The following is a 19,660-nucleotide window of genomic DNA, read 5'->3' as shown; positions in this document are numbered from 1 at the left end:
CATTTGTCTCTGTTTCTGTAACAGCATAATTTTATAGAACATTTAGCTTCCATATTGAAAGTACTTAAAATTGTATGAGATAATGGACAATAGTTAGGCAACAGATTTTAGCCTAATTAGTGCCAGTTGGTTGTTCTGTTTTCCATGATGTGCCAAAGCACTATCTTGTACCGATGCACTTTTATGAATATCTGCAGACCCCCACAATTGAGACCCATCTGATCACATTTTCTTAATAGAATGTCCATATAAAACCATTCTTTTTTTCCTGTGTAGTATGCATTAAAAGAACAAAAATGGAAATTTTTATATATCCAATTTTTTTTTTTCAGTGTTAAGCTTCTAACCATATATCGGTTATTGTAAGTCACACAAAAGTGGGAATGTCAAATGAGAGGAAAATACACAATGAATTTTCTGATTACTAAGCGTGTGAACCTGCTGGTTGATTTCAGAGCAAGGAAAGTAAGCACTGCTGAATATTTTTTAATAAATACTATTAAAAAGATGGGCATATTTAGAAAACCAATGGTCTTTGCATAGTGATTAATTCAACAGATGAAGTGTGTGCCTATTTTCTTTTTACATGCAGAAATTAAAATGCATTTAGTGTGTTGTGCGCTTTAAGAATTGATGCGTGCGCTTATCAAAATGTATAGTTTTTATAATAACTTCCCTGTTTAATGAGCCCTCCTGTGAAGCTGTGCCTTTTAATAAATTGCTCCCACTGTAGTTCACGCTGTTCTTGCATTGTGTTCCTACTTATCATTAAGAGCAATAAATGCCCCAATATTTCTGTTTAATCTATAAAATTTTTCTTTCATTTCTTCCATTACTAAAGGGAAAAATAACTGGCTAGCACTCGCTTGCAGCTGAAGCTGGGTTATTTATATTCAGTGTATACTATGTAGTATACTTAATTGGATAGTGTTTTAAGTAATTAATTATTGTCTTTAAAGTGATATATAAAGTTGAGACTTATTAATTGATGTTAGATCAAATAGCCATCATGGATATTAAGCTTTATTTCTTTTAAAGACAGCTCTAGACATTAATCTGATGAGTTATTGCTATTTCCTGTATGCTTGCTTCTGTGGTTTACAGTATTTTATTTTGCTATCAGTTGGTAATCTTAATTTCAAATAATTCTAATGATATTTACAGTGTGTGTATGTGTTTAGGGGTACAGGGGTGTTTGGGCCACTCCAGAGGTTTAGAATAAATATGTCTGCGTTTTACAGCTAGATGATCTAATATTCAGATGATGGTTTTTGGGTTTTGAATTTTTTTGAGTATACAAATGTTGCAGGAGTAATGCAAAATTCTTTAGCTGCATTAAGTATGTAACTGTTTTGAGTTGTGTACTGTGCTTTCCCAAATATGTACTGTATGTGTGTTTGCAGCAAGGCAGAACCTAAAATGCAAATTAGGGTTAAATTATGAAAAAAAAATGAATAGCTCATGAGTAACAAGACACACAAAGCTGGGATTCTGCATGCTATCTTCAGATATCATCGTATGGCTGAGGAAAAAAAAAAAAAAAAAAATTTTCAGTTGTCATTCCAGAGCAGACTTTTCATCGTTAATATAAACACCCTGAATGATACAAATGAGGTAACATTTGTGACAAAATCTCTACAGTGTTCTTGCAGGTAAACTATTTTCTACTGTATATAGCCGCTTCAAAATGAATGCCATTTCTGAGTCCTTGATGGATACTATAAAAAAATTGGGATTTTTGTATAGTTGACTTCCTGGGTTTTAAACTGACTTGTTTGTTGTCATTTAGAGAGTTGATAATAGGAATTGAACTTACAGACTTGAATTTTCAGTTAAACTATAACTACCTGCCAGAGCAGGCATTAGTAAGCTGAATACAGAGCCACGGTTTGCTTCATAACAGTGTAAACCTCTCAGATGGTATTTTAGCTTCAATTCCTTTTTGAAATGATCTTGTAAAACACGGTTTATTTAAAATCATTTTCCCTAATGTCTTTTATAACTGATTTGGCAGTTGTTTGGCAGCATCTGTTTGGCTTGCAAATCCAAAGTAAAGACTTATACCAAAAAAAAAAACAAAACAAAACAAAAAAAAACATATGTAAAATGGGTATCATCACCCTTAAACTCTGACACTTCAGCTCCCAGTGCTAACTACAATATTTGTGTTTATAAGGTTGTGCTGATCTGAACCTTATCCTGGCAATATGGAGCACAATGCTGCAACCAGTTATTGGTAGCACACCGGTCAGTCGCAGAGCTCACTAGTGCACATAACTGATAAAGCCATTAACGTATACCAAGTCCATTTAAGTGACCATTCAGCCTAACAAAGAAACCAAAGTATGTGGAGTTCAGTAAACCTGTGTCCTGGGGATAGTGAGGCAGCAGCAAATGCCCACAGCACCCCCCCTTTCATACAGCCCTTCAAAATATCCCTGATTAAGTCTGTCCATTTATGATGTATCCTTGCAGTTTTATGGCCTTTTATGTATCGCCAATTATTTTTCAGGAGCTGCTGGTTTGACTATTTTGTGTATTGATTCATTTTAATTTGCAGTGATTTTGTCTTTTAAAAGATTTCATATATTGCACATCTGTAAAGAAGAAAAATGTGTTTGACCACTTTCATTGTAAATGCATTTATTTTATAAAACACTTTTTATTTTGGACATATTCACAAGAATACTGAAGATCCTTGTAAAGCCTGAGCATGACATGTTGCATATTTCAAAGTTCTAACAAATTATTAGGATTTTAGAAAAAAGTGTTTTTTTAAAGTATATGAAAATATTTATGACCCACTGTTTTATTGTATTTGGTATAGAACTTTTACAGCAACAATGCATTATTATATCCAATTAACTTTAAGCACAAATTCTCCATTAACAACTTGCTATGCATCAGTTTGAGACAAATTCCATTAACTGGGAAAAATGGTGCTATCATATTTGTGGAGCAGTTTGGTGCCGATTGTGTTTGTTTTTAATTATTTTTGGCTAAAGACAACTCTGTTGGCTAATGACCAACTTAGGACTGATTCCTGCTTTGTACCAGTGGCTGCCAAGTTAGTCACTATCGTCCCATGGCCCTCAAATAGAGTAAGTTACTGTGATTAGATAAATTGGCCATTGTAACTGTCCTGGGCTGGAGTTCAGTCCAGCATGTAATTAAGAAAGTTGCCCTATGATCCAATAAGAGTGTTATTGGAAATAGCAGAATGTACATTCAAATGTTTTGACTGTATATCCCACTGTCTATGTGAGAAGTATTGGAGCTCGCTTCATGCTGAAATTGGCAATACATTACTTTTTTTCCTAAACATACTGCAGAATTCTGTGACCTGTATCAAAATCCTGCTGTTCTGGGAAAAAAAGCTAGATGATGAATTCTATTACTTTTCAATTATTTAGTCTATATGTATACATGTACAGTATATTAGCTTATGAGTGTGCATATAAACTGATTTAATATTCTCTCCTGTATGGATTTCTTAATGTAAACAGGCTGAAAAAGTTTGAATTTAGAGTTTCAGAGTCAATGATGAAAAATGAACTCTAGGAAGTTATATGTATTATCAAGTATACAGTTTAATAAAGTAAACATTTTTTTGGGAAAGCCGAATATTAATTGAAGCATTTTTTAAAATAATAATTTCAGTAAATGTTCCAAGGTGCACACCTATGGTTAAAAGAGAACATGTTATAAAAGCAGGCTTCTTCTAACCCAAAATATATTCCTAGGGTAAGGTTAAAATAGGCAAAAATGTGCAGCAGACCATTAGGCTATTTCTTTCTTTCCAGTGCAGGGGTAAGTATGTACACAGTAAACCTTTGTGGCACATTTATGTATTGTGGAGCACAGTTAAACCCAAAGTGCAAATTTTTGAGGAAAGAATACTGAACTCCTTGAACATAATAAACAATAATACTGTTTGCAAAATCTTAAATTAACATGGTGGAGGAGCTAGGCAAGAACTAAACATCACTCTGCTGAGATACTGTACTTAGTTCATTGAAAAATAAGCTCACACTCTGAAGAACTTGAAGAGCTTCAGTCAGCATTGTGTAATTAAATGCCCAAATAAGCTGGAGTTCACATCAGTCTGTCAATGTTTCAGTACCTTTTATAATTCTACACATATCACAGGCTACTTTTATGGGCTGGTTTAGACTTAGCATTTGTACATCACATTGTCCTTGATTTAAAATCCTGCAGTGGCAGTCAGCAATACTTCAGCTTTCCCCTGATACACTAGCTTACTTTCAATTTTTTATTTTCTTTTTTGCCACGTAGCATGAAACTTGTATCAGGACAATAAAGCCTTTGCTTAGAAACTTAGCACACCATGGAGAGATCAGACAGCCACAACTATGGTATCTTGAGGAGGAATCAAAGTGTATTCAACCAGATGTTTTCCAGCATATGGCTGAAGTACTGACCACTGGGATTTTTTCTGCCCGTGTAGTGAAAGCTACAGCTCAGACTCTGAAATCAAACACTTTATTGTACATGCTAAAAATGGACATGTTTCTAGCATCAAACTTTTTGATAAGAGGTTCAAGAAAGACATATTGGTTTGCATGCCAACCCTTACTAAAACTATCAAGGCCTTTCATTTTGATAGTTAGCTTAAAGGCGCGCTCAATATTTCAGGCTTCATTGCACATTATCTTAGTAGCTCAAACACGATGCTGTCAGCTCCATCGCTGAGAGAACATAGTGAAAAATAAAACTTCAATCTGCCTAGTGTCCAGTATGCCAAGATAATTCTTTTTGTTGCTTTCTTAATTATTATGCTCATCATATAACATTTGATTTTTATAAATTTTGATTTAATTCTTGTTATATATATATATTTCAAAAAGTGTAGAAAATTCCTTTTTTAAAATTACAAAAAATAAACTTGTAATTTTTATTCTTCAGATGATAAATTATGAAATTATTTTGAATCACAGATAAGCAACTACAGGATAAATGGAAAAGCTACAAGATATATCAAAGGTGTCAAATTAAGTACAGCAAAATAAATTTATGAACAATATGAGTTAGTAATTCCAAACACACTATGCATTGTTTTAGCTTTATTTCTCTTCCTACATCCCTGCAGAGCAAATGCGTTTTAACCTATGAAAGGAACTATTTCCTATTTTATTTATTTATCAGGCCTTAACAAGTGAAACAGTGCTTTCCTGCACAAGTTCTAGAAATTATTTACATATTTAATGATCTACGAAGATAAAATTTTAATCATTTATCAAGTTCACAGTCTTATCTTACAGCTTAATGATAACAAACCCAGCAAATTCATAGGACTAATTGGTACAGAATGTCTGAATAATTTATATCTGTGAAAACAGCAGAGCTTGTTCAGAAGGTGTATGGAGACTGCAAGTCAACACTTATTATTGTAGGGAGGTGTCAAAAATAGAAAGACAGACATATGTCCAAAGAAGCATATGAATGGCACACTGCCTCCATCTAGTGTGCAACAAGGAAAATTCCAGTCAGTGTTTCACCTTGTTTTGTGAACATTTCTTCATCTTTGGATTGAGAACTTTTAGAATTTTGGTTATAATTTTATATTGCTTAACACCATTTTAAATGTCAGGTGAACTAAAACAATTTGCTAAACTGCTTTATTAATTAGGTGTCCTAATTTATGAAATTAAAATGACTCACTATTTGCTAGCAAAAATAACATTAGTAACAACATAAATGATAATGACCATAAATACATTTTATAATTTTAAAATCACTACATCATTTCTACATTAACACTGCAGCAATTTTTAAATACATCCTTCTCAATTTAAAATGATGTTGGTTGAAGACATTTATGTTGCAGGAGGAATCAAATGTTTCAGATTATTTTAAAATAGTTGCTTTACTGGGAATAACAAAAGTATACTTTAAAAAGTGTGCTTTTTTTATGAACTCTCCAGGAACACCATTTAGTACAGTCACTACAAAATGTGTGTTTTCTTCTAAACAATGACGCAGATATGGCATTAACATTTAAAAAATTCTGTATGATTTAGTACTAAATACAGTATACCATAAAAAAAAAATCAGCCAGAGAACTGTAGTAATTGTACAGTGCATAATGCACATAAATAAAATCTGGTTTGAAATTTTACACAATAAACCATTCACAATTGTCTGTTTTGACCAGTTCCTTTTAGTTGTTGCAAAATTAACTGACAAAAACCAAAACTGCATTTTAAAACAAATGTTTACAGACAAATTTTAACTTTTTTTTTTTTTTTTTTAATTGAGTCGTGTCTTAATTTTTTCTACAAATCCTGATCCACCCCCAAGGCGGCTGTGATTATCATCAGTACTCATTTCTAGCTAAACTGAAAAATAGTTTATGGAGGTTTTTGGTTGTGAGGGGATTTGCCTAACCTGAATCTTACAATGTTTCTAGTTTTAGTGTATCTGTTCTGGAAATATCAACTATTGACTTAAGCTATTGTAATTCCTAAGAAAAGCACATTTCACTTGGTATATCATAAGCCCAAATAAAACTAATTCTTAAATATAGTAAATGTTTTCTCTCTGTGTGTCTCTCATACAGTATATATATTTTCTTATGCACAGATACATTTTATAAGGTGCGATTTAAAAGCGGGATTGTTCAAGTTGTGAAAATGTAATATTCATAGCAATTTTCAGGACGCTGAATGTACCCATGACTAGAGATCATTAGTTTCGATTTGAACACTTTTAAGGCAGGTGAAAAACTGTGGTTGGACATCAACGCCCAGCATATAAATAGAATGTCATCACTGCAATTTGTTGTGTTGCCTTACTGAACATTTTAATAGCCAAACAAAATATCTCCAACTTTGAAAAATCTGTTTCACAATAAAAATGTACTAGTATAAATTAGCACAAGAAGAGAGAAATTGGAAGACACTCATCTAAACTGAAAAGAACAGGCTAATTATAAATAGTGTGCCATTTCTTTAGCTTATTCAGAATACGGCCAGGAATTCACCCTTAGATGGAAGCCTGCTTATCATAGCCATCCTACAATTACAGCATACCAACTAATTTCTTAAATGCACTTGCCATGCCTCGATGTTTTTGGAGTTGGAAATGTACATTGGAGACACACCCACTGATCCTTGGAACAGGGTGCTAGGGCAGTTCCTGAGTAATAACTAATACAAGCCAAGAATCCATTCTTAAGATGTAAGAGTCTGACCATCTTATTAATAATTACAGCACATTTTTCTGGGGTGACTATTTTTGTGGTGCCATTATTTCATAGTAATGGTAATAAACAGCAAAGTCAGTAAAGCACACACAGTATTTAAACATGACAGAAAACAGGGTATACTTTTTTATTAAAAATGATTATTGACAGTTTAAAACAGGAGTTAGGCTTTTTGTAGGCATTTTAAATACAAGCTAAACTGTACTAGCCCAGAAATTTAAAGAAGAGAAAATACTAGGATTTCAACAGTCCTTATAGCCACTGATAAGTAAATTAACTAAAAAGTAAAACCAGTGTTTAAACTACAGTGCAATTAACATTTCCATATACGTCATCTAGTATGACTGGAAAGTAACCCTTAAACACCTAATACACATTCTGTTATTTCTCAATCTTGAACAGATCTTTGTATATAGATATATAAAAAATAAACTGGAGACAAACAGTGCAAATTTCCATTGACTTTATATAAAAAATTGCAGTCCATGACATTGTTTTTCCAAAAAATTAAATGCACTGACATATCAACCTATTACTTTTGCTACAAACATATAAACCTTGCTGCTCCTTTTTTTTTTTTTTTTTTTTTTTTTAAAGTGCTTTATCTTCTGTATGAAAATATTTATAGGTGCACTTATACATGCATTTGGTTTTTCCATTTTTTGGGATGGCCAGTCCAACCGTGTAAGTTGCAGCATATAATTATTTTTATTATTGAAATTCTGAAATATTTTGGTTGTCACAGTTTTTGGGTAGATTTACTAAGCCTTAAGCTCAATTGTTTCTGATATTCTTTAAGGGGCTTTAAGGGTCACCTTCATGTCTTTTTCAAAAATGACTGTTCGAAAACAATTAAAGTATGCAGTATCTCTTGTATGACATTTTAGAATGAATCCAGTTCAGTAAAATGAAAACTATGTACAATACTTTGGAGCTACAGTATTCATATAGAGTACATGCTTTCATGCATTCCATCTTATAATTTTATATACAAATAAAATCTCTGTGCCTGTTAACCAAAGCATTGGAAGAATGTGTGTTCCGCTTTATCAAATTTAAACAAAACTTCAAAATAAATATTTCAGCTTTGTATGGTACATAAAGTAGCAATGGCACTTCAACTGTTGGCTTTATACTTACCAATTTGCAATTCTCAAACTGAGTGAAAAGTGTTACTGTGCTAGAAAACCAAACAGTGTAAATCATGCAGACATTGTGATTATTCATGATTCTACAAATTTAAAAACCATTCAATCAGACACACGATTTACAGGTTTCTTGAATTTGCACGGACAGATACAAGTATGAACGGGGGACATGCTGTCTGGAGGAAGTGCCCTATGACAATTAAAAGTGACACTGTCATAGGATCATGGCTAGTCTCATGCATCATTGCCCACTATTCGTACACATCTGAACAATGTAGTATGTTGTATAAACTGTTAGATTAGTAAATCTACCCTGCCCTGCTTCTTAATCGGTTTGTGTATATTGAGAATGACATATTTACTGTTACTGAAATACATATATAAATAATAAACTAAAAACGACAATGGTTTTTCAGCAGAAACCTACAATAATTAACCTTCTGTGCTGCACTATCAATTTTATTTTGTCCAAGGCACTATATGCATTTTGAACACTATTATAAAAGAAACATTGAAAACAACTGCGCCCTGTTTAGATGCGTATTTTAATTTGAACATAAAATGCCTTTAGTTTTTGACAACCCTTATTTCCAAGAGATGTGAAAGCAAACAAAAAATAAATGCCATGCTCTTATTATAGAGCAATCTTAACACAGTGGTGCTTCAGCTTGCATGGTAGCATTCCCTTGTTAAGCTGGTAAAATTCTACAAGCTGAATTAGATCTGTAAATCTTGTGTGACCTTCATCCATAGAGAAGAACAGCTCTCCATCTTCCTCCAACTAAATAAAACAGATGAAAAAATGTTACACATAGCAACATAAATTTAATTAGAGATTATAAAGTACAGAGTTTCATATTAGCCATCCATTATTTGAGCCCTATATGTTCATTATTTGATGCATCTCACATCAAGTCTGGATGGGGCGCCATTCCACCTCACAATGTACATGTGGACATGCACTTTCACTCAGTTATGCCAGGTCAGTTTAAAGCTGCAGAAAGTTGCAAATCTATGTACCTTACAACCCTTTGGGATTTATGAAGAAAAACAGGAGAGAAAATGGTACTAAAGAGGACAATATGGAAGTGCCACCCAGAATTCTTTTAACAATTTTGGATTTGCTCCCAGGTTTCTTACTCTTGTTTGGAATACTTGGTATTCTTTGTAATTTAAGGTATGAAAATAACACCACGGGCAGCACGGTGGCACAGTGGGTAGCGCTGCTGCCTCGCAGTTGGGAGATCTGGGGACCTGGGTTCGCTTCCCTGGTCCTCCCTGTGTGGAGTTTGCATGTTCTCCCCGTGTCTGCGTGGGTTTCCTCCGGGCGCTCCGGTTTCCTCCCACAGTCCAAAGACATGCAGGTTAAGTGGATTGGCGATTCTAAATTGGCCCTAGTGTGTGCTTGGTGTGTCCTGCGGTGGGTTGGCACCCTGCCCAGGATTGTTTCCTGCCTTGTGCCCTGTGTTGGCTGGGATTGGCTCCAGCAGACCCCCGTGACCCTGTGTTCGGATTCAGCGGGTTGGAAAATGGATGGATGGATGGAAATAACACCACAAAGCACAGATATTAATTAACTTAAAATGTTGATTACTAGTGATTTACAAGAAGATAGATTTAAGTTGAGGGTATGCTGACTCTTAGATTAGCTAGCATTCTTCCATCCATTTTCTGAACTTGGGCCTTTTACTATAGGGTCAAAGAAAGTTAGAGCTTATACTGGAATCTTCAGGTGAAAGACAGGAACCAGCTATGAATAAGGTACTAGCCCATCACAATACACATTATGTGGTAGCATTCTGCACAGGGTTAGTTCTTGCACTGTAGCCAATGTTTTCCAGTTAGGCTCCAGCCCCTTGTGACTCTGTATTTGATAAAACAGATTTGACAAAGTTGTGTTAAACTATAAGAAAGTATGAGAATAATTTTAAACAAAGCAAAAAAAACTGAGCAGTTATTTTCACTACAAAATTATTTTTTATTTTGTTCAGTTTGATAAAGTATAATGATAGTTTACTGCTTTGTAAAATGATTTTTGTTACTAATAAGATGAAAAAAAATTAATATAGAGGCAAGTTCAAAGCCAGTGGTGGTGAGACCAGCAATAGTAGTGCTAACACAGGGTGTCAGAAAGGAGGGAATGATGACAGTGTATAGAAACTAGGCATTCTGGTGGCTATGTCAGATTTGAGATCAAAAGACTGCATGGTTACATATTCCAGCTTTACCACAGTGCGACACTTCTGTGCTGTTATGGAGTGAAAATGCATTTCTCAAAGGTGTGTGCTCCATATGTAAAAGAATGAGATGCACATGATTTCCTAAAGAAAGTAACAACATTTAAAGTTCTTTATATAGGACAGGACATCTGAGGTGTTGGTAGAATCCCTAGTCCAGTTACCTTTGTTTATTATTAGATGATGGTGAATACTTGGCTGATCAATGAGGCATACGAGGATACAAAGACCATGTATATGTTCACGTACTGTTGTGTACTGGACTTGGACAGGTTTTAAAATGCAGCAAATATTAATATCAACATAAATATATAACAGAGCTTTAAATGGGCGTAAATTTAAAAAATAAATGATCTCTACTTCTAAAAAGTATTGCATGGTAAAAAAAAAAGTAAGAAATGGAGATATAGAGATGAAAAGGGCACTGTGGAAGAAAGGACAAACTTCAGTAATCAATAGTATAAATATTTGATTTAAATATCCATCCATCCATTTTCCAACCCGCTGAATCCGAACACAGGGTCACGGGGGTCTGCTGGAGCCAATCCCAGCTAACACAGGGCACAAGGCAGGAACCAATCCCAGGCAGGGTGCCAACCCACCGCAGGACACACACAAACACACCCACACACACTAGGGCCAATTTAGAATCGCCAATCCACCTAACCAGCATGTCTTTGGACTGTGGGAGGAAACCGGAGCGCCCGGAGGAAACCCACGCAGACACGGGGAGAACATGCAAACTCCACGCAGGGAGGACCCGGGAAGCGAACCCGGGTCCCCAGGTCTCCCAACTGCGAGGCAGCAGCACTACCCACTGCGCCACCGTGCCGCCCTGATTTAAATATAATCATTGTCATATGTTCATTTTTTATTTGATAAATTTAACATTAATCCATACAAGGATATGCTTCACTGCATCAAAAAAATAATTTTAGTGATTAGGCCTTCATATTAAACTGGAAAACATGCATTCTGTTCATCTCTGAACTCATCCAAAGATAATGATAAGTTTTCCTTTTTTTCCCTTTTTCTTAGCCATGTATTGTTACGGTGAGATATCATGTGAGATTCATTCTGATTGGACTGTCCTGACAGCAAATCAAAAAACAAATACTTGAGGCTAATCTGAAAATTTTTAGATATTTAAAAAATCATGAAAACATTGGGTCAGACGAGGATATTGGTGTTCTGCTGTTTTAGTTTATACTACGGAGTATTAGTAATTTTAGTGCTTTATATGGCATCTGTAGGCTGACTGGACTTTACCTGCAACACCATTTTTGTTCTCTGATCATTTGAACATGATGTGCTGTGACAAAGCAATCGCATTGTTTCATATGCAAAGAAAATAGATAATTCTAGATAACTACAGTTACATGATTCCTTCCCACATAAACAAACAAAATTTATTGGTCCAGTTAATCTATCATTGTCTGTACAGTTTATGTTGCATAATTAGCATAAATTTGTAAAAACAGCAACAAGTCCCACATAAATGGAAAATAGAAGTCCTATAAAGTTAGTCTAAAAGTAGTTCTAAATGTACGGCTCTACATGTACAACTGAGCACTTTAAGGCATGGTTTGAAACTGTGTGCCTTCCATGCCTTACGTACGGCAAGGCAGGTTAGTAACTGAGACTAATCTATAGTCAGAGGGACAAGAAACCGTTAGAATATACCAATTCAGTTCAGCATGTGGGGGTTATAAGAACCTCCCATAGACTATGCACTAATTGATAGGCAAACATTAAATATAACTTAACTAATAAATGGCTCTTACAGTGTGATATGAGGAAATTAATATTATATGTTCATTACATACAGGTAGGATTTTTTCCAGTATAATGCTAGATAAGTCTAAATAATTAGTTTACACATTAAATTAAATTTAGATTAGATTAGATTAAATACTAAACAATTTGTCTAGTCTGGATGCCAGCCCTGGTGTTTGCTTTATTATTTATCCATTTTTGTCCTGAACCTGCTTATTGTAATGCAGGATCAAGAGCCTATCCTGGCACCATCGGACACAAGGCAGAAACCTGTACAGAGAGACAGTATTTACCACAGTATTCTGTAAGGATGTGCAAGAAATAGCATTAGAAGTAGTTTAACTTAGACAAATGTGTCTGCAAATCTTAGTTTTCTATGACTGCCCGAGTAAATTGCTTGTTAACAGTGCATTTATTAGTAAATTATTTAAATGTTACCTTAAAAACACTTTAAAAAAAATCAAGATTCAAAGTTTGTTTGAAGGAAATGATCTGTATAAGTATATGGCAAACTCTGCAACTGTAGCACAGCCCATTTAATACTTACTGGCAAAATTTGAAAGTGCTTAATTTTCTGGCTGTGACATAATGACAGGACAGATGTCTTCGGGTTACTTTGACTGTCTCTCAAAAGGAACACCCTAAAAAATATGGCAAACTGTCAAAAACATTTACATAATTTTTAAAAATATTTGATACCATATTTTAAAATATAACTTTTAAAAAAAATCTAAAAAAATACATAAGTGTTGGCATATCGTTCTTATAAGCTATCAGTGTGTAAAGACAATTTAAATGCAAGAAAACTTTCATTATGTACCTACCAACTGAACTATCCATCCATCATCCAACCCAGTACTTGCTGATCTACACGTGTTTAATCCATATACAGTATTTATTAATTTACCTTCTAAACCCATCATCTTATTCAGATTGGTGGGGAATTGATAGTTATCACACCAGCATTGGACAGGAGGTTTGAATCATCCCTGAATGATGAACCAATCCATCTCTGTGCCCCCCCACCTTGTGCCCCCCTTCTCCCCTACACACAAACACATGTTCACTCTTATTACTAAATCTGCTCAAAATGTAGGTGGTTTCAATATATTAATTAACAAAGAAGTGCTTTCAAAATATCACAGATGTATTTGATTATGCTCCATGTAAATATATATAATTTTTTAAATATATGGAGCAATATAATTACAACTTGGGCAACTGTTTTTAAGGGTTTTTTTCATTCTATAAAATTAATTTGGATGCAAAGTCGAGGACTATAAGAGGGAATGTACATAGTAAGATCACATTCCACCACTTAAGTTTTTTCACTGGGTAATAGTTATGCTTAGAATTCAGACTTTTAAAGCTGTAAGTATATAGTTTTCTTTTTTTAACAGTTTTATCCTTGTATGAAACAGTAGGTAGTGTGGGGTATTATGGTCTGTTTACTGCATTTCACAAAACATTGAAGAAGTGCATTACGTTGCTTTTGTAGGGTTAAGTGAAATATTTAACAGTTTTCATTAGTCAAAAGCATCACAATGGTTTTAAACATTTGTAAAATCTACATTTCCTCATAAAACCAGTTAAACTGACTCTCCTAGCAGATAACAGCATTTAAATTTACTAAACATTTTAAGAACTCGCTTTACATAAAAATTGAAATTTAATATAATCACCAATTCTCTTTTAGGTTTCTTCAGAAATTTGAATTGTGTTTAACTAATATTCATAACACTTTAACATGCCATAAGAAATAAGAATTTTTGAACAAAAAATAGCATTTTTTAAATTGTATTTTCAGGTATGTATTATTGTATTGCACTTGTAGGCAGTTGAAACTCTCATTGTAATTATGATGTCTTTTATATATTTTACATTACTTACCCATCAGTAAGACCTTGCTGTTCAATTAATCTGTGGGCTTCTTCTCTTGAAATTTTATGATGGAACCATGGGTATGTTCTGTGAATAGCTAGTAGTAATAACAGCTAATATTATATTTAAGAACATTTTTAAAATACTGTTGACATAATCATAAAAACATGGGTTGTAAATGTTCTTTCATATTTTTGATAAGAAAATATTAAGCACATTTGAAATTACAGACTCCATTACTTTTTATAAGAATAATGTGTCATAACAGTAAACAAGCAGCTTGGGAAAAAATGTATCAGTGATAAAGTCATTTAATATGTCACCAAAGAACTTATGATCTATGCTCATTGTTGTATTTTTATTTTTGAACTACATATAAAACAGCACATGGCATTTTTGGACTATGTATTGTATGTTTCATTTAAATAAAAAAGGACAAACTGTATAGTCATTAAGATTAGTTATTTCTTAATTTCTCAATTTAACTGTAAAATACTTTTAATATATAAATGACTTCCTCCCGGCTATTAACTTTTGAGAGTTTTTCTGACCTTTTTAAGCATTACTTTATCTTGCACAGAATTCATCATGAACAGGCAGCATTTTAAATTTTCTTCTGAGTCTTGCCCATTTCATCACAGTGAAATAATGATTTGTTTAAGACTAAGCCATTATCACCTTTACAGTGACAACAGGGAGTCTAGCTGATACAACAATAATACCATCCTTTATATAGTGATTATCACCAGGTAGTAATGTGTGAAAGCTGAAGATTAGTACATTAAATTTTCATTTAAGACACGTAACATTTTAAGTAGGCATTAAAGGCTGAGTGAGGTTAATATGAAGGTTAGAATACATTTTTCTTATTCCGGGTTATCTAAAATGTGTCAATTGTGTGACACCATGCTGCAGGAACTTCATCCTTTTTTGGTACCTGTTTGAAATTTCTAAATATATATGTATATATTACCAATCAGTATTTTTCATGCAGAGTGCAATTTATTTTTGCTGTGCCTCATTATGTGCTGTATACTGCATGCAAGTATAAGGGAAATTTTAAATGTTATAAGAACAACTCTGAAGATATAAATTCTGAAATCCTACTGGCTACCCCTTTAGAAGATGACATCAAGACTTATTTTAAGCTGACATTGTCAAAACACTCTGATTTTCCTCATACAGATGTAATCACAGTACCAGTATTACTATGGGCATTACCCACAAAACTGCATAGCTATAATCTGAATTCTACCAAGCATAACAACCTTAACATATTGTATTGGACATGCAAAATTAAAAGCTCCTTAGTTTCTTTTCACATAAATTAAAATGCAAGTTGTTTTTCTCACTCTATAAAACACTTATTATAATGCTTGTTAAGTTAACCACAAAAAGGGAACTTTAGTGAGCTTTATTACATTGCATGAACATTTACACAACAATGAAACTACATTCACTTTACCGTGTTGCTACTATAAATGGACACAGTAGATATGGCAAAAGTGGGAAATATTTGTATTACATTTTTTTTTAAATCAAATTAACATTCTGATTAACAGTGTAATTTCAGCTTTGGAAAAAAAAACCACAAATCTTTTACATTCCTAAACAATCTACAAAATATATATATTGGAAGGTCAGTTTACTGCATGTAATTACTGTACAGTAATTACGCGGAGTAAGTTTGAATTAGTGTCCGTTGAATCTTTTACTTATTAGAAGGAAAAAATATATTTACTAAAAAGGAGATTACCAATTAAATATGTCACCAGGCTGACAAATAAAATAAACGTCTTTTTCATAAACTAACCTAAATTTGAAGAGGAACTCTGAGATGTGGATGGACTCCCATGTGAATTCAGCCGAAGGCAGGTTTTTCTCTGTACAAAGATTGTTTGAACAAATAAAAAAAGAAGCATTACCAATAGAGATTTCAAGCAGTCTTGTGATTGTGATGATAATGCAGTAGTTGAAGTTAACCTATTTAGCTGACAACAAAACATTCAGGTAACCATTTTTTGATTTTAACAGAGAAAGAGAGAGATGATATAAAAAACTTAGTTATGCTAACGGAAAATTAACTTTGTCCAGTCACTCTTTCTTCTTTAGAGCCAAGCTGGAATAACTGGGAGTTAACATTATAACTAATTTTTACTTGTTTAGATGTTAGAAAAATACAACCATCAAAAATATATATCCTTTTGATCTTCAAGGAAATAATAGAAGTTTAAGACCCAAATTTGAATCTTTGTTTACATTTTTAGATTTACAAATTTTATACATAAATTTTTATTAGGTTCAAATGTTTCAGTATATAATACAAGACTACTGTCTCCCTGATATTTAGATGCTATATCGGCAATATCTCTTAGTACTATTTAAAAAAAAAAAAATGTTATGCTCCAACTGTTAAAATGTTCACATTTACATTTTTAGTGCAGAAAGAGAATCAGTTGTCTTTTGTATATTAAAACCATTAGTAGGATTAACATGAGAAGAAATGCACACCAATTTAACAATATTAAGTCCTTAAATTACACATTTCCACTGCTTTTAAAAAGTATTTGTGTTCTGGTATGTTCAACTAAAGGACAATTCCAATATATTTTATACCCGCCAAGAAAGTCCCTCTTCAACTGCAACAGAAAGTGCTTCACTTGGGTTTTCAATCACTCTGCCTTTGTGCCCTGAGAAATCCATTGCCACAAGTGAATTTTCTGAAATGCTCCTCTGGGGAGAAAAGAAAAATAAGGAAAATACACACCAAGAAAAGGAAGTTGACCAAAACCTGTTATGTTATATTGCCATCTAGTGGTTTTGCTCATCTAAAAACCAAGCCAAATAACTGTTGGGCAAACTAATTCTGACTGCTTTTATCATAACATGTAGCTATATGTTTTCTAGTATTACACCAGTCAACTGTGTTATATAATTTTCATATGTATTATTATTCATATTATTGTCCAGTTGAAGATTAACATGCATCCAGTCATTTTTGAATCCACTTTTTTCAGCATAGCGGCAATGGTAGCCAGAGCAACAGGAGTAAATTGGCAAATAACATCAACAAACTTAACAGGAACATTTTATGTAACAATACTGTGTAGCTGTAATTACTATCCTGAATAAGACTTTGATATGAATGTCATTGAATAAGTGGTATGGAAATAGGGGTAAAGAGTACATCAGGTACTGTTGCATACAACATTTATGTATTTTAATACAGTCTTGTTTATCATAGGACTGGATAGTGGCGACACTGCATATAGGTCAGTAATGTAGCCAGGAGTGTCACTGCAGTTCTACTATGTCTACACTGACACTTGGCATACTTTGAGTTGTAAGTCAACCTAAAAATCTGTCTTTGGGATGTAACATGAAATGGGTTACTGGAAAAATGCACATAAACATTTGAAGGACATGTAAGCTCCATAGGGAAGGCATCTAAAGACCAACTGTAAATTAGTTTAAAAGAAGAATCTAATTTGCACTTAAGGTCTAGTTTCTGGCAAATTCTATACATAAACATATTAAATATTAGCCAAAAGTGGACTATGAACCAAGCATTCAGTCTGATGTAATGTATTTATTAGCAGTAATTTCAGGATTAAAGTGAAACAAAATATATAAGTATACCTTGTTTCAGATACGTGATTTGTATAGGTTAAAACATAATAATCGCATAGTTCTCATTAGTTCATAATATTAGAAAATGCTAACTGTGGGTAACAGATAACACATAACAGCATTTTAGTTTGTCATTACTTAATCTGCAGAGAATAAACCATAACTTGTGAAAAAGTACATACTGTACACTTAGTAAAAGACATTGTTTTAAAGTGTCAACTGATCACTACTTAGTGTTAGGACAATTCATCCAGTAGAAGTATGGGCTAAACACATCTGGAAAACACAACTGGACTGTGTGGAGTCTGGAAATGCAAGGGGTAGTCAGTCCTGTTTGCAATGAGTTCAACAATCAGCACTAGAATTTCTTCTGCTACTAGTTAGTAGACCTCTGGTGAATATAGTATGAATTTGTCCCTCTGGACGACCTCAACAGCAAATGTGGTTGTACTGGTCAGATGGTGGTTGTTATCTGTAATTTTGTTAAGCTTTAGACATATTGGTGCACATCAAGCACAACAGAGGGCATCAAAATGAAGAATACCTTAGTGTGTACATAAACTAGTTTTAGCCTAAGTTCTGAGGTCCTAACCATTTTTTAAATTAGCTCAGAATTGCAAAAAGTTGAAGTTCATAATCTACTACCTGCATGTCATGACATAAACTAAGGCCTGATCTGAGTGGCTTACTTACATCCAATGGATTTTTGACAAAAAAAGGAACATTGTCGTCTTGAGTTATAAGGTTTAAGAGGTCACAATTATTTCTGTGTTTTTTAAGCTCTGTGGTCACTGAGAAGGCAACTCATTGTTAATGGTTTTGCAGGCATGACTCTAAGATGTTTGCAAACACATTAGAAGACCACCAAATACTTCAAGCTGCGGCAAGAGAACCACACACTTTGATATCTCTTTTGAGAAATACATGATTGGGTTTTCAAAGAAGAAATACTGAGGAACTGTGTATTAAGTCCAAACTCCAGGTAGTATTGGATGAGAATAAATAATGTAGTCTGCTTTTTATAAGATACAGGCTAATCAAGCAAATACAGATAACCGTGGTTTCGCCATGAAATCTTGCATTTGATAATTCAGGAGGCTTCCAACCTTTCAAGAGCCCAAAAAATTCACATAGTGTATGCCTGGCTTTTATTGCTTATCAGTACAAATGAGTCATTAAGTGTGAAAGGACACCTGAACTCCTGATGTCGTAACATGTGAGAAACTCAAATGCAGTATTAGGTGATGTTTCTCCTGATTTCCTAATTGGTGCAGGCAACATGGTGGCAGCTACAGGAGCTTTGTGAAGCAATGAGGAAAATATTTTGGGAACTTGACTAGGAATATTTTTGATAGGTGGTAGGAACATCTAATTGTGGCGGAGGAGAAGCCCCAAGAGAAGTAAAAGTGACATAAGTATTTGGCAGGATTTCATCTGTATCTGTTGATTAAGTCACTGTGGTGACTGGTGGCAAAGCAACAGCTGTATTCTCTAACAGACAGATTGAGAAAGCACATGCAACCAAACTGACATTATGCATGATTACTAAGCTCAGTCTCCTAAATTATGCAGAAACATTCTAACAAAGGCTAGACTGCCCATATTAATAAAGCAAAATATATAAAAGGAAGGTTGAACAGATGACTGCCAGCATCAGAGGCAAGGTATGGACCAGCCCTGAACACAACACAAGTCAAATGCTGGGTCCACTCACCCACACCCATGCTGGGCCAATTTAGAATTAACATTTTACCTAAAACTGG

At 33.8% G+C, this 19,660-nt stretch overlaps 1 protein-coding gene across 6 annotated transcripts in view; it reads right to left on the bottom strand.

Moving 5' to 3' along the window:
- Positions 1–7,761: 7,761 nt before the first annotated feature.
- The window catches only part of grb14 (growth factor receptor-bound protein 14), a 363,700-nt gene continuing 351,801 nt past the window's right edge, over positions 7,762–19,660 (bottom strand). For all 6 annotated transcript variants that reach the window (XM_028806387.2, XM_028806385.2, XM_028806386.2 and 3 more), the window contains 5 exons: positions 16,884–17,000; positions 16,081–16,150; positions 14,277–14,364; positions 12,934–13,027; positions 7,762–9,154 (listed from right to left, as the gene is read on the bottom strand). In XM_028806387.2, coding sequence (XP_028662220.1) covers positions 9,008–9,154; positions 12,934–13,027; positions 14,277–14,364; positions 16,081–16,150; positions 16,884–17,000 — 516 coding nt within the window. In that variant the 3' untranslated portion in view covers positions 7,762–9,007. The remainder of the gene's footprint in view (positions 9,155–12,933; positions 13,028–14,276; positions 14,365–16,080; positions 16,151–16,883; positions 17,001–19,660) is intronic.

Source organism: Erpetoichthys calabaricus, chromosome 8 (genome assembly GCF_900747795.2).
Source record: "Erpetoichthys calabaricus chromosome 8, fErpCal1.3, whole genome shotgun sequence".
Classification (NCBI taxonomy): Eukaryota; Metazoa; Chordata; class Cladistia; order Polypteriformes; family Polypteridae; genus Erpetoichthys; species Erpetoichthys calabaricus.
This window is presented reverse-complemented; position numbering and strand designations above follow the sequence as displayed.